At 39.1% G+C, this 15662-nt stretch overlaps 1 protein-coding gene across 1 annotated transcript in view; it reads left to right on the forward strand.

Moving 5' to 3' along the window:
• The first annotated feature begins 2641 nt into the window (after positions 1–2641).
• PHC3 (polyhomeotic homolog 3) overlaps positions 2642–15662 on the forward strand; it is a 34590-nt gene continuing 21569 nt past the window's right edge. The window contains 7 exon segments of the mRNA XM_009645767.2: positions 2642–2792; positions 3700–3858; positions 5291–5368; positions 6922–7080; positions 9385–9483; positions 12183–12423; positions 13939–14816. Coding sequence (XP_009644062.1) covers positions 2667–2792; positions 3700–3858; positions 5291–5368; positions 6922–7080; positions 9385–9483; positions 12183–12423; positions 13939–14816 — 1740 coding nt within the window. The 5' untranslated portion in view covers positions 2642–2666.

The following is a 15662-nucleotide window of genomic DNA, read 5'->3' on the forward strand; positions in this document are numbered from 1 at the left end:
GGAAAGAGAGGGCATTTATTTTGGAGCCTTCGGTTGTATGCAAAAGTGCCTCTAGGGATTAGACTCGGATGAAATTTTCACTTATTGTCTGTGTTTTGTACCCTTGCAGTTGTAAGGAGAGGTCGTGAATGGAAATAATAAGAATAAACTGTACTGTAAAAAAACCAACCAAACAAAAAACCACCCTCAACCTATTTTCAAATACAAGTCACGGCTGCAGGTTGTCAGTCGTGTTCGTTGTTACCATGACACTTCCCAAAAGTCAAACTTCTACCACATGAGTAGTGACACACCTATCCACTGTGAAGGTAGTTTAACGATATTGGTATAAAATAGCAGGTATGTTTTTACTTTACTTTAGATATTTGTTTTAACCAAAAAATATAAAGGGAACAAAACCTCTCAATATTGACATTGCGTGCAGTGTAATTTTAAGTTATGTGGTGTCTCACGCTGTTACTACTCAAATAAATACTTGTTTTTCATATAGTTTTCTGTTGTGCTTTCTATTTTGGGGTCACTTAAATGCATAATGTTTTTTTAAAGTCAGAGTTCAGTGCATTTTCTAAAACTTTGCGTTACAGAGGTTCTTTTGAGTTCAGGTTGCTCACAGGCAACATCGTTGTAAGGTCTTTGTACATGTAACAAAATTAATTTTATTAGAAGTTAGGAGTTTTGCCTTTGATATTGTTGAGTACTCAGTTTCAGAAGACTATTGTCAATTGTATCTGAGATTTATTTTTTTTTTTTATAACTCAAAGTGGTCTCTGCATATACAGCGTTGTAAAGTAAATGAAAGCAACGCTGTAAAGGCAATCTGATTTTAAGCCTGTAATGATTTTTATGTTTCCTGTCATAAAAGATCCATCTGCTAAATTGTAACGGATTCTTGGTGTCCTCGCTAAAAACAACTATTTTTTTATGCATTTCCTCTTCTCCCTTAAACATTCTGCTTCTCACTTAAAGAGAGGAGAGGTTTCTAACAAGTGTCACCTGTTGAAGCACCTTGCTGTTCCTTCAGTCAAAAGAGGGCACGCTGTTTCCCCGCGTTTGTGCTGCGCTGCGTGGTGTTTGTCTTGCGGTAGGACTGAGTGGTGGCAAGTACGCATCTCCTATCGGCTCTAAGCGAGGTGCTCGAGGAGGACTGGGGGCGCACCTCTGCGCCGGGCCACGCAGGAGCTCTTTCCCATTTTCCTTGTACATACACTGTGGGAACAACTTGGGCAATGACGAAATTATTTGGGAAAATGACAACGCTTTCAGCTGAAGGATTAACAGCTCTCATGAGGGTGAACTTCTGATGGAATAGGTAGTGGAGTGGGATGCATCTCACTAATAATACATCTAAAACAGCTGAGAATGAAGGAAGTTTAAACATCCAGTGTTGTTTTCTTAGGCTAATTTAACTGGTTGCATAAGTCTGATAAAACTAGCTAGGCCAGTTGTAGGTGTAAATACTTCTGATGTGCTTTTAATGTCCTCTGGAGGAGACAAGACTCTTTTTCAAGGTACTTTTCATTAGCATTATGTGAATTAATGTAAAGTGGGTTTAGAAGTGATGCTGGTTTTATTGCAGTTGAAGTGGTTTAACCCATGTATGTTAACTTGTGTTCTAATGTAGGTAGACAAATGGCATCAATAATGCACAACAGATCTGAATTTTTAAAACAAAGCCATATTTTTTCTTCAGTTCTAATAGTAGGGATCTCTGCTTTTAAAGCCTGCTTTATTGCCATGAATTTTCTTTGACTGCGAAACATATGCAGATATACGATACGTTGATAGGCATAAGGTCTTTAGGTGACTGTGTATCTATTAAAAGGTTAGTTATTCCAAGTAATCAGGAGCTACGGCATCACATACAGTTCTCTGCTCACAAAGTAGTCGTGTTTTGAGAGGTCAAGGTAGCATTCCTGTTTGATGCAGCGTCCAGTCGGTGGTTTGTTAAGCACTTGGCAATGCTGGGATTTTTTCTAGTACGTTGCCGCACTCTCAGTGATCGTTTTTCTGAACACTTCTTTATTATAAGGAGGAAACAGATCTTCTCCACACCCATTTTCAACATCCTTTTGAAAGCAATAAACTGCAACTGTACTATTTCCTGTTAATCATGATACCCAAAAAAAGAAAAAGGAACTAAACATCCCTCATATATTGAGATATGTGATTCATTTTGATTTTAAAGATGACATTTTGGGAAAGAGATTGTACTCTGCAATGGGGAACTCTCGTAAGGCTGGGGAAGAATTATCAGAGATGCTTAAATAGGTAGTTTCTTCTTTGACTTGCTGTGTTTTGGGAGGTATTGCTGTAAAAAGTAAAAGCATTTTTCTCTACGTCCTTTCCATCTCTTTCCACATAGAGCATGCCACCAGTGATTTTTGCCAAGCACATGTTTTGCTGAATGTACAGAATGGTCAGCCAGCGGTTTCTGTACTACGCTGTGGGGAAGAGGGATGCGGCAGTACTCCTGTGTAGCTTGCTGGAAATCTTCCACGTGTTCTTAAATTGGTCACCTACTGCTGCTCTTGATCGATCTTAGATTATAACCACATCTCTCACAAATTCCATCAAGTAATAGAAAATCCTACAAACTTATCCACTGAAAAATTGTCCATTATTCTGTCCACTTTTGTTCTGCCAGGCTGGACGAACACTGCACAGCTATGGAGAATGAGCCAAACACAACAACATGTTCTGCATCCACAACGACTATCACTACCACTTCCACTTCACGGACGCAGCTGCCGCAGATATCTGTCTACAGCGGCTCTGACAGGCATGCCGTCCAGGTACTGCGCTATGAGATGCTCTTTACTGTCCTGCACAGTGCTCTCAGATACAGGCATTGCACAATACTTTACACAAGATTAACTTTCCATTCTTAATCGCTGTCTTCTTTCTCAATATCCAACTTACTGGTTTTCAGAAGATATTGTTTATCAAAGGGTATCAGACCACTTAAGAACAGTGCAGGGTACAGGCCTACCTCCCAAATAAGGGAGGGGGAAATGCTATGCTAGAAAGTTTGGGGTTTTTCACCATTCCCTAAGGGTTCGTGTTATTGCGATAAGCCTTTACAAAATAACACAAAATAAAGCTGTTAGTTTGACCAAGGTTGACTACAGGGATCCAGAGGTACCTGTGTGTGTGTAACTTCTGCTTTGGATCCAGCCACCTCTTGCTGTTCTTTAAATTAGGTCTCCTCAATCTCTGTACAGCCCATTCTGTTGGGTTTGATAATTGAGTCTCTCTCATGCTGTCCTTATCTTTCAAAAAGCAGAACACTATGTAGGACTTGTGGGCAAGAACCTAAGAGGCTTGGATGTTGTGTTATGAAGTTAACATTCAAGGTCAGGTTGGACAGGGCTCTGAGCAACCTGATCTAATTAAATGTGTCCCTGCTCACTGCAGGTGGGTTGGACTAGATGGCCTCTAAAGGTCCCTTCCAACCCAAAGCATTCTATGATTCTATGAACGATGCTGTATTGTCAGCTGATTGTCAGGCTTTCCTTGAAAACGTGAATATATTTATGTTGACTATATTCTGTGACTTGGTTGAGAACAGTGATGGAGCAAGTTCAGTATTACGTAATTGGTGTGAAAATAATTTATTTCCTTGTAAAGGTAAACTTCAGCATCATGTCAGCATGGTGTGTACTTTGTAATTGTAATTAATTACCTACTGATTCATCACAGGTTATTCAGCAGGCCTTGCATCGTCCTCCTAGCTCAGCTGCTCAGTACCTCCAGCAGATGTATGCAGCCCAACAGCAGCATCTAATGCTGCAGACTGCTGCTTTGCAGCAGCAGCACTTAAGCAGTACCCAATTTCAGAGTCTGGCAACTGTACCACAGGTGAGAGCGAAGATTGCTGAAAAAGAATGGTGTACTACTCTCTAGAGCAGGACTACAGTTCTAGAGCATTGTCAAACGTAATAACAGCTTAAGTGCCTGAGCTTAACGCCTCACAATAATTCACTGTTACATTTTAATGACTTTGTTATTTTAAATTGTATCTTCCTCCAAACTATTTGGAGGGTTTTGTCCAGTGTTATAGATGCTCCAGTAGGCGACCATTCCATGCTTTATTGCATACATTATAATGCATCATGTAAATCATCAAACAGTAGTAACATAACTATTAAAAATAGACTACTTCAATCTTCATCCCATGATTTTCTCTAAAAATTGTTGGGGAAAGCAATGAATCTTAGTGAAATCAAATATCAATGAACGTCTGGTATCTGAGTGTGTTTTGTCACACATCTGGCTGCATTGTAAGTAATGGCAAAATTCAATTTTAACTCTGAGTGTGGAAATGTAGGAAGTAAATGACATTCCATTTCTGAAGCACAGCTTTTAACATCAGTGAACACTGGAGGAGACCCATTTTGAAAACTCAAGCAGTGGGACGATTTTCTTTGACCTCAATTGACCTTGGATTGAGAATGCTATCTTGCAGAGATAGGTGGCTGTTAATGCTTTTACACATGGAAATGATAAAACAGAGTTAAAGTCTTCAGGAATATAGCTGTTTGTTGTCAGAACTGGGACTGACTCTTCTATGCTCCTGGCTTTTCCTTCTGTACCTTTTCCATTAGATTGTGGTAATATATTGATTTGTCATTTTTTCGTGACTGATTTGTGTGTGCATACACAGTTACCGAGACAGAGCAAAGAAAATCAGATTGGGGAAGGCTAAGGATTTTTTTGTATGCAGTCTTCTAAATTCTACAGAATTCTAAATCACTGTCCCTGTATTCATCCAAAGGGCTGGAATAGTGTGCTGTTACAGACACTAGATGGGCATACGTAAATTATCATTCTAGAATATGAGGGTGTTCTTTACAGCATTTATAAAGTTTGTTTTATTTTTAGAGGATTCTAATAATAATAAAAATTCTGATGTGAGTTTTAATAATGACAGTTTTTAATGATGTCACATTTAAAGTTCTGGGCACCATAGGTAGTGAGCTGATCACTTAGCTCCATCCTTAACAGTTTGATAGACTTGACCGCTGATAGTTTTTGTTCAAGTCTTGATCTGCAAGAATCCGAGTGCCTGAAATTGGGCAGGGATCCAAGGCATTTAGCACCTTGCAGATAGCATTCCGTAGCACAGAGTGCACTTTGCTGAAAACTAATTCCACCGAGTAAAGCATTTTTACTGGTAACTCAGAGAAAAGGTAATGGTAGAGAGGGATGTTTCTGATGGTTTATGCAATAATATGAACATCACTTAAACACTTTTTGATTTCAATATTTGACACATATTCTTGCTATTTAGGCAAGCCTGTCAGGTGGGAGGCAATGTACTTCCCCCACTGGGAGTGTCACTCAGCAGTCAAGCATGTCGCAGACCTCGGTACGTAACTGAACAAAGCCCTCCATCCATTCTCAACCCCTCTTGGTTATTATATAACTACTTGGAAAAACAGAAAAGATTTTAGTATTTAAATTTGTGTGGTTAAAATCAGTATTACAGAAACAGTAAATAGAAGTATAACGACTCTGTAGTAAGTGTTGGCTGTGCTTCCAGCATCCGCCAGTCATACTGGTGCGTGCTACCAGCTTCCCTGGTCCCAGCCCACTCTTGGTGCTCTGAGGGGCAGCTGCTCACTCCATGAGCACTGGGGACTGTTCAGACCTCTGCAGGAGTCACTCCCTGAGCTTTCATCTCTTATGTGATTTCTTACTGGGTTTTTCACATTAGTTTCTTTATTCAGGGCACTACTGTAGGTTAAAATCATAACTGTGTGTCAATGATTAAAGAGCACCAAATCTAAAGAATCCAGGTCAATTCTCACATATATATGAAATTGATTAAATGCTATAGCATTCATTCTTTTATTGATTATCATTTTTTATCATGCATCTTTTATGTACTTTTGATTACTTTGTCTGTATTCTAGGCATGTGCTCAGGTTTCAGTTATTAGCAGCTCTGTGTTCGGTTCATGCTGTATTTCTTTAAGCGGCACCTTCAGACATGTAATATGTATGATTCTACAGTTGTCTTGAGTAGGACTTTGTTAGTCCTACCAACATCCTGCTTTTTAATCATGCCCTCAGGCTGTTCATGACTTCAGCGCATAGCTTCAGTGATTTTAACTGTATATTTTTTTAAGCTCTCATAGCATTGCTTTGGCTTATGGTTGTTAGAAGTAACATCATTCATTCATTAAATTTAGGAGGGAAAGTCTTTAAAGATGTCTGATGTTAAACTAACATAATAATTGGGCTGGGATTTTTCAAGGAAATCTTTTGAGTAAGTGATGAAAAAGAGCTGGGCACTTAACTCTGTTAGACTGGTTAGGAAAAAAAAAAAGGAAAAAACCAAACCAAAACAAAACCACAACAGCTTTTGTTTGAGAAGATGCTAGAGAGCAATTGTTCAGGAGCGTTTAATATGAAATTCTAGAAAGTTTTAGTTTCCAGCCATTTTTAAATGTGCATATACAGAATGAGGAATCAAAGTCCATATATGGCAGCACAAACCGGTGTCCTGCTCAGGCTGCATAACAAGCATAACAGAAAATACCGGTCCAGTCGATAATATAAGCATTTAAAGATGCTTAAATATTAAAATTCAGGTGTTTTTCATAAAAATATTGCAAGCTCATGCTACATATTCTGTAAATGTATATTTCTGAGGTATATTTTTCAGACTTCATAATGTAATTGCTTATACTCGTAACTAATTATTATTATTTACTGCTAAACAGTTGCTTGCAGTTTAGGAATGAAAATGCACAATCTTGCCAGAATCCAGTTTTGTGATGATTGGCTCAATATATTTTTGATATCTTTACAGTTCAGAGATTTCAACTGCCCCTGCCATTTTTATCAAAGGCTTTCTGGCTTTAGACTCTAGGATGAATGAATTTCCATGACAGAAGCAATATTTTTGTTTCCTTAGATTAACCTCTCCACCTCTCCTACACCTGCACAGATAATAAGCCGCTCACAGACCTCCAACACCACCAGCAGCAGTATTACCCAACAGACTATGTTGCTGGGGAGCACCTCTCCAACCCTGAGTGCAAGCCAGGCTCAAATGTATCTACGAGCTCAAATGGTAAGTTTTGGTTACATTTCTTAAGCTTGGTTTTGGTCCCTCCTTGCCATCTCCACCCGCACACACCTTAACAGTTCCCGTTTTTCTTTTGTTTCTATAAATTATTTATAAATATTTTTATTTAGTTTCCGTTAGCATTGAGAATTTAGTCACTAATTTGTGAATACATATCTTCTGAAACGCTGTAGACATCAGAAGAAAAAGAATTGCTGTTGCTTAGTTCTCTGGTGAAGGTTGCTCAAGCATTTTCAGCCTGGTCGTACTACAGTTATTAAATTGATCAAACATGGAAAAAATGGAAAAAGAGCACCTGTGTTTTCTGGCTATGTAGAAGGCAATACTGGAGTCTGTCTATATTCAAGGTAGATTGTTTTCTAATGCACTGCTAACATTCAGAGTTTAGACTCTTGATTAACATTTTCTTCTATTTAACCAAGATTGTTCTTCGCGTTATTGTCTCTGGAATTCAAGTTAGATATATAGCTTTCATTCTCTTTGGATTCACATGAAACTCATTAGATTCTTGCAATTTCCTGTCAATATGGCATTTCCATTTCCTAATGGGCAGCTTTGAAAAATCTGTTTAGTGATTTGGGGTTTTTTAATACTTCCTCTAATGAGTTTCATATGAATTTACAATCTGCTTGGGATTTCATAGAAATTACAGAAGTTGTACATGAATGCTCAGGTACCAGTCAGCATTTGGTAAAGGCCAAAGACACTGTTACAGCCTGTGTGAGTTGGTGACCAAAGCTTTCTAGAGTGTTATGTTCAACTCTATGAAAACAGGAAGAACCACTGTTATGCTACGCTGAGATTCAGAGCCAGAGGTGCATGGCTGCAGTGGTATACAAAATCAGATGCAGGCATGAGTTCTTGCAGGAATTCCACCTGTGAAGTATGTTTGGGTAAAGTAATCCTTTGTTCTTTTTCCGAGATTTTTTCCTTAGGCATGCGCAGCAACGCTGTTAAGCTTTGTTGAGTTTTCTCTGGCTATTGATTGCCTACATGTTAATTGAAAAAGTAGTGTGACTTGAGTATAAGGACTTGAAGATCAAACACCTGTTTATCCATTTGCCAGTGAAAGGATTTCTGGAGTCTCTGGTTTGTAAGCAAAGCTAGACACTGAACACACCTAGTACTATTTAATAGAACAGGAATTACGAATTCATTTCACGTCACTGCCTTTCAATGTGCGTTAACAAGTTAGTAGCTGAAGTAGTATGAGGGTGACATTGCCGGGTTTTGTAGTAGCAATCTCTCTCAATGACATGGATTTTTGATGACCCTATTCATTTACACTGATTTTTCATCCAGACTCTCAATGTCAAATCCCAGGCTTATTTGAGCAATTGCTTTACACCCCACTTTCAAGATAGAAACTTACCCTATTAGTTTCTGTTTAGAATGCTATTGCAAGACCATTTTGCTAGCCTCAGCAGTTTGAACATCATACCTGTCTTTGAGTGTTTCTAGCTAACATACTGAAAGTCATGTATTTCTCTTCATCACTGAGACCTTTCATTTTCTGTAAAAAGATCAACTCTTATCTCTAGCTAGCTCATAATAACAGCTTTATCTGGAATTGAATTGAGCTGGTAATGAAAACCTTCATGTTTTCTTCTTAGCTGCTCCTTGCAGTTGCGATCTCTGTAAAAATATGGAAGACTAACTAATGGTCTCTCTTCAAAGCCTTCCATAAAGCTTGTCTTTGCTATATTGCCTATAAAGAAATTAATGATAGTTAGGTACGCTGGTATTCTGCAGTTACTCGTTTCGGCTTGGTTGTATGATACCTGTTCTCACTATGAAACTTCACTGGCATAGTTAAAGTTCATGTAATGGCTCAACATAGTTAAAGTTCTCGTAACAAGCTTGTTAAATAACAGTTTGACAGATTGGAAGACCTAAGTTCTTGTTCCTTAGTATAGTAGATATTGGACTGTTCTCTTGACCTTTTTTTGCCTTTGTTTCACTCATTTGTAATAGTGGAGGGAAAGTACTCTTTAAAATGCTTGTATGAAAGATGATGGGGTGTGTATATATGAGAGAGATTTTTCTTAATATGTAGGACAAATATTTTACATTATTATATTTGGTTTACAGTATTATCTTTTAGTTTTATTTACTTAAACTACGATAATAAATTGTTCTTTGAATAAGTTCATCTAAAAGTAAAAAAATAAACCTTAGAAACTGTACATCACTGCATGTAAGTTATATATGTCTCTTTAAAATATTACATTTCTTTCACATGTTTTCAAAGTTTCAGTCTGTTACCAGATATTTTTTCTTGCTTTACAGCTTATTTTTACTCCTGCAACCACTGTGGCTGCTGTCCAGTCTGACATTCCTGTTGTCTCATCATCTTCCTCATCTTCCTGTCAGTCTGCAGCTACTCAGGTGAGCTTGTGTAAATTTGTTAAAGGTATGTCCAATAGAGTGGACCAAAACTGAAAAGTAAAGAAACTTTGTGCTTAAGTTTGCTTGCTTATAAAAACTACTATTGGGTACTGGTTATGTACAACTCCAGTGTCTTCTGTTTGCCATCATCGCACATATAGAGGTGATCATGTTATATGTAAATTTCGGATCATGGATATGACATTTTAGGTCTTTGTAGTTAGCTCTCACCTTTATTACCTTGAATAACTTCATGTTATCAGCTGAACTTGCATCACCTTTTCACTGGTCAACAGATTTATGTATCACCTGGAAAAAAAATACGGCCTAGCACAGTTCACTACAGAACATATTAGTCACAGTCTTGTGCTATGGAAGCAAACATTTATCTAACAAATTTACGCTCTCGTGAGAGATATTCTCTTCTATCTCAGCAGTTTCTTTAAAAGCCTTTGATAAATGGACCTAGTTTAGAAACCTTTTAGAAATCCAAGTAAATTATATCAGTTGAATGTTCTCTGACCTTACGTTTGTTGACCTCTTCAGAAGATTCTAATAGATTTGAAGACCTCAGACCTGTGTCACTGTTCTGAGATAATGGCAGATCATTGAATCTTGCCTTCCCTTTGCTTTTTCAGTAGGTATCTGAGGCGAGCAGAGCTTGCTTGAATCCAACTGTGTATTTACGAGGGATGACATTGAGCAAGCTCCCAGTGTTAAGTTCATCAGCTGAGCCTTCGTTTGAAAAGACAGACTTCTCCTTCAGTCTTGGAGTTACCATGCCTCATAAGCCTTTATCACAACTGCTTCTCTTTCCTCCAGATTCTGCAGATCAAGTTTGAAAGTGCAGGCAGTTTACTGGACGGGCTAGCAGCTCTTTCTGCATTTGTATCTTTGTCTTCAAGGTAGCGATGTCAATAAAGCGTATCCCTTTACAGTCTTGGTCCTTCTGAACCGCAGGGTTTTAGAGGCCTGCTTTGCACAAGTCTGCCCGGCTGTGCAGCTTCCTGCAACATCATTGCAGAGGGACAACAGAATCTCACCCCAGGCTGCAGAGCATTATTCAGTCAGATGAGCTGCTCTGGTGACTATGCCAAACTCAAGCCGTCCTCTCCCCTCTCAGTGCTCAGTACTGCCCTTTTGCCAGATGTTAACCTTGGCCGTCTGGTAGTTTCTATAGCAGCAGTGACATTGCAAAGATCCAGTTTCATCCGTAGTCAGTGAGGCAATGGAAAAGTTTTAACACTGGTTCACTTTATTTTTCTTACCTTGTGATAAATACATCCTTAGGGTTTCAGTCAGCCTGATTTAGAGGAATGTCTTTGTTTACCTTGTAAGCAAACCTGAGCAAGTAGGCGATGCCAGTCAATAAGAAAAAAAATCCATTTGGTTATATATGTAAATGTGTATGTTACACTTAGCTAAGATGTTTTTGAAGGTACAGTGTAGTGATCTCACAGTATCATCTTCCACGTAGAAATATCAGAGAAACTCAGAAGTTCATTAGTGATTAGCGGTGTCTCAACAGCACAGCTAACGTGGCCTCTTAGGTGAACTGACACTTCTCTCTTACTTACTCTTCTTCCCTTCTGTTTTCATACTTTTTTCTTTGCATATGTGTCCCCCTTGTGCATGATCTGAACATCTCAGATTAGTTACCTTATCTGTTAAGGTGTGCTGAAGGTTGATTTTACTCGCAGAGATACAATTGCAGTAAATGTCTTGTGCATGCCAATAAGGAAAAAAGTACTGTTGTCTTCAGAACAGGATTTGGATGCATCCTGTGGTAACACACTGAACAGTGAGAAGTAAAATGTCAACTAGCTGTTCGTTACACAAGTACTAACTGTTAAATGAGGAAGGGATTATGTGACCAAAACAGTGGATGGTGATAATAATTAGTCCTCTTTCTCATGTAAAGTATGATGTGGATTAGTGCTACAAGGGTAGTCTTTGTCCTTGAAAATAAAATTCTAGCTCAGCACGTAGGATTGGAAAGCTGGGATCATTCTGCACAGAATCTTGCTGTGGTATAACAGACATTAGTGAACATAATCACTGACTGATTTACATTTCAGAAGGCAAACCTTTTGTTTCATGTGACATTGGAGGTATCATGATGAAAAGGTGCATTAATACTGCTGTAGAAATAAAGGGCTCAGGTTTGTTAAGACCTGGATACCATACAGCGGATTCTGGTCCCATTGACTACCCAAGGCTCTGGTTTATGTTAGTCTCTGCAAACACACTTACAGACCACTGCACTTCTACAGCATCTCTATAAAAATAAAATTGCATGTGGTTAAGATGCTTTGTGTCATTCACTTTGAAGGCACAATAGAAGAGGAAAAAATACAAGTTTTATTTCAAATTAATGTAATGAACAATTTCTGTTTCTTTCAAAAGTTCAATAACAAAAACTACTCACGTATTTTGATTGCATGGGATGAGGTAACAAAAAAGACTTTCTTGTGTTTTCTTTATCACTGAAGTAAGTCAAGATCACTATTCTCTACATTTTGTGGCTTAAAAGATCCTTTGATATGCAGATTTTAAACTACTCACGTATTTTGATTGCATGGGATGAGAAGCATTACATAACATTATTTTTTTACTATTTTTGCCTGGATGTTTGTCACGGATGTTTGTCGTAGATGTTTATATGTTTGGGGTTTTTTCATGTTTTGCTCGTTTCCCAGGTTCAAAACTTGACATTGCGCAGTCAGAAGTTGGGTGTATTGTCAAGTTCACAGAATGGCCCACCAAAGAGCAGCAGTCAAACTCAGTCATTGTCTCTGTGCCCTAATAAATCTGCAACCAGTTCCAAGGGGAGCCAACCAGATCCCTCAGAAAGCAATAGAAAGGGTGAGAGCCCAACTCCAGAGTGTCGGAGTACACCAGTCACACGGACATCAAGCATACATCATTTAATAACACCAGGTAGGATGCAAATGGAGCTATAAGAAAGCTCCATTATTTATTTTAATTAAAATTAGTTTTTATGTTATGGTTCTGTCAGTCCGATGCTCTCTGACCGTCTTCTTTTAGGTATTCCACATGAATAGAGTTTGATTATTAATACTAAATTTACTTACTTGTTGATATTGGATGTTACACAGGATTTTGATTTAGCAGAGTGACACAGCACTATTATTAAATCACAATGCAAACACAATATAGCAATTGCAATGCACAGTTGAATCACGGTACAAACATGATTCTCATTACTGGTCTCTCTGTGTGCTCATTGTCAGGACATGTCCCCAATCTCTGGGAGGCAATACATGGGCTGAAACCACCTCAAGCCTCTTGCTATCATCAAAATCTATTTTGGTGGTGTTTGGGGTTTTTTTTTGCTGTCTTGTCTGTGTCATCAGAGTGTTCTTCTATCAAGTACTTTTATAAATCCATAGGTAGTAGTGCCCCAGAATCTTAGTATTTTGTATTAAGAGATAATTCAATATAAGCATGCAGTTGGTTAGATAGCATTTACATTGCATGCAGTGTATTTGCATTTTAGCTTCCTTACTTTGAAAGAGTAAGGGTAGTTTAGACAATTGGTCTGAATTCTGTGGAATTCAGCTTGGCTTAATAGCAGCTTTCAGAGAAGGAGTAAGACTGCAAGGCAGGCATTCTTGAGGTATTGAGCCTTGATGCTCTTAGAACTCACTCCTGTAAGGAAAAAAATCCATCTTCACTAGCAGAATAAATAATAAAAAAGACAACATAAATTAGTTGTTTCCCAAGTGGAAAAGACGAAGCAAGAAGAGGCTTGCATGCAGACGGACATGCGTGTGCCGTAAGGAATTACTAGTGAGTCATTGGTTCACTTAAAGGAGACGCGATATCTCTGGAAGCTGCACTATTTCTAGATTCATACCTTGCAGTTTGTGTGTTCAAGTTCAGGCAAATACTTTGAAAGGTTTTAATTCGTACTGAACTCTTAGAATTTTATTTAGTCTCTTAAAATCATATTACCTAAAGTTTACCTTAGCGGTAATCAACAAATCCTGTTGATTGTGCCATGCTTATCTCTTCCATTCTAGTCTGTTTCAAAGCAAAGGTTAAATCCATTTAAAGTTGCATGAAATTCTTAAATAAGTGAAGGCTGGATTAGCATTAATCTTAGAACTAGCACCAAAAAGATAAGCTTGGATACTTTTATAGAGAAAGTACACATATGTGTGTGTATATATATATATATGTAAAAAGCATGGCTGTGTTCCTTTATTAATTGCTGTATTTTGCTTTGGAAATTGATATATTCCCCTGATAAATTGTTCTTGTGTACTATACGCTGTCAAAGAAGACATGCCTAAACATAGATCCAAAGGGTTGAAAAAGTTGTGCTAGTCTTACTTGAAAGTAAAAATTTCCTTTCTTTTAATATTTTTATAATGTTCTCTGGACTTAAACAAATAAATACTAATTGTCACTTTTTTCCCCCCCTTACAGCTTCATATTCTCCATTGCAACCTCATTCTCTAGTAAAACATCAGCAGATCCCACTTCATTCACCACCTCCAAAGATTTCCCATCATCAGCTGATACTGCAACAGCAGCAGCAAGTCCAGCCAATTGCACTTCAGACTCCTTCGGGTCAGGAACCCCCTCCATCACAGCACTGTCTACCACTCCCAAGCCACGGTCTTCCTCCAGGTCCCAGCAGTGTCCAGTCTCATTGTTCACCTATTCACATCCATCCTCCACCTCTAACACTATCTCCTACTCCATCCCAGTCAGCTCAGCAGTCAGTAGTGGTATCCCCTCCACCTTCTCACTCCCCTAGTCAATCACCCACCATAATTATTCACCCTCAAGCACTTATTCAGTCACAGGCAAACTCCCTCGTGCCAACAGCTCTTCAGCCTGAGCAGCCTGCTTCTCAGCAAACTGCTACCAATCCAGTTCGACCAATTGCACAGCCGCTTAATCTTCCGTCGCATCTTCCTCTTCCATCTTCCCCCGCTGTACACATAGGGTCAGTAGATCAGCCCAGCTTAGTTTCCCCAGGCCAACAGATCGTGTCCTCGACACCACACCAGCAATACTCAGCCTTGCAGTCCGCACCTATCCCTCTTGCAGCTCCTCCTCAGCTGTCAACATCTTCAACCCAGATTCAGCAACTGCCTTTGCAGTCTGTGCAGTCTTTACAAGTGCAGCCTGAAATTCTGTCCCAGGGCCAGGTTTTAGTTCAAAACACTTTGGTTTCTGAGGAAGAACTTCCTGCTGCAGAAGCTTTGGTCCAGCTGCCATTTCAAACTCTTCCACCACCACAGACTGTCGCAGTAAATCTTCAGGTGCAGCCATCAGTACCAATTGAAACTCCAGTGGTAAGCAGTAATATGCAGTCCTTTATTCTTTATCCTCAGCTTCTCTGAAGAGCTGTAAATCTGGCCCATTGACTAACGAGGGAGCTAAACCAGGTGCTAGACAGAGGACCAGGGATCAGAAGCCTATTGATTACAGAAATGAGTTTCAAGAAAACAGTAGAAATTTTCCTCTGACTTTTTTGGCTTTTTGTAATGGATCCTCAGTCAGGAATATTAACCAAGAATCATAAAAGTGTAATTTTTTGACCTAAAATCTTCTCTCTTGATGAAATTGCAGCATATCTAAGGTTTAAAAAAGCAAGTATATATATGGCAATGCTTACACCAAAACTAATTTTAATAAATAGACTGTATGGACTGTAAGCTTTTACCTCTCTGTGTTAATACAAATACAGGGAATCAAAATTTTGAGTAGGAGAATAATCTCTATAATAGGTGCGAAGGTGTAGAGTTCTGGATAATTAATTTTGTACTAACATTGGAAAGATCCTCAGCCCAAGAAGGACATGGAACTGTTGGAGCACCTCTCTTATGAGGCCAGGCTGGGAGAGCTGGGGGTGTTCAGCCTGGGGAAGAGAAGGCTGCGGGCAGAGCTGAGTGCGGCCGGTCAGGGCTTAAAGGGGGCCCAGAGGAAAGGGGGGGACAAGCTTTTTAGTAGGGCCAGCTGGGACAGGACAAAGGGGGATGGCTTTAAACTGAAGCAGGGTAGGTTTAGACTGGATCTAAGGAAGAAATTCTTTACACTGAGGGTGGTGAAACCCTGGCAGGGGTTGCCCCGAGAGGGGGTGGAGGCCCCATCCCTGGGAACATTCCAGGCCAGGTTGGCTGGGGCTGTGAGCAACCTGG

This window comes from Egretta garzetta, unplaced genomic scaffold, assembly GCF_000687185.1.
Source record: "Egretta garzetta isolate BGI_Z169 unplaced genomic scaffold, ASM68718v1 scaffold638, whole genome shotgun sequence".
Classification (NCBI taxonomy): Eukaryota; Metazoa; Chordata; class Aves; order Pelecaniformes; family Ardeidae; genus Egretta; species Egretta garzetta.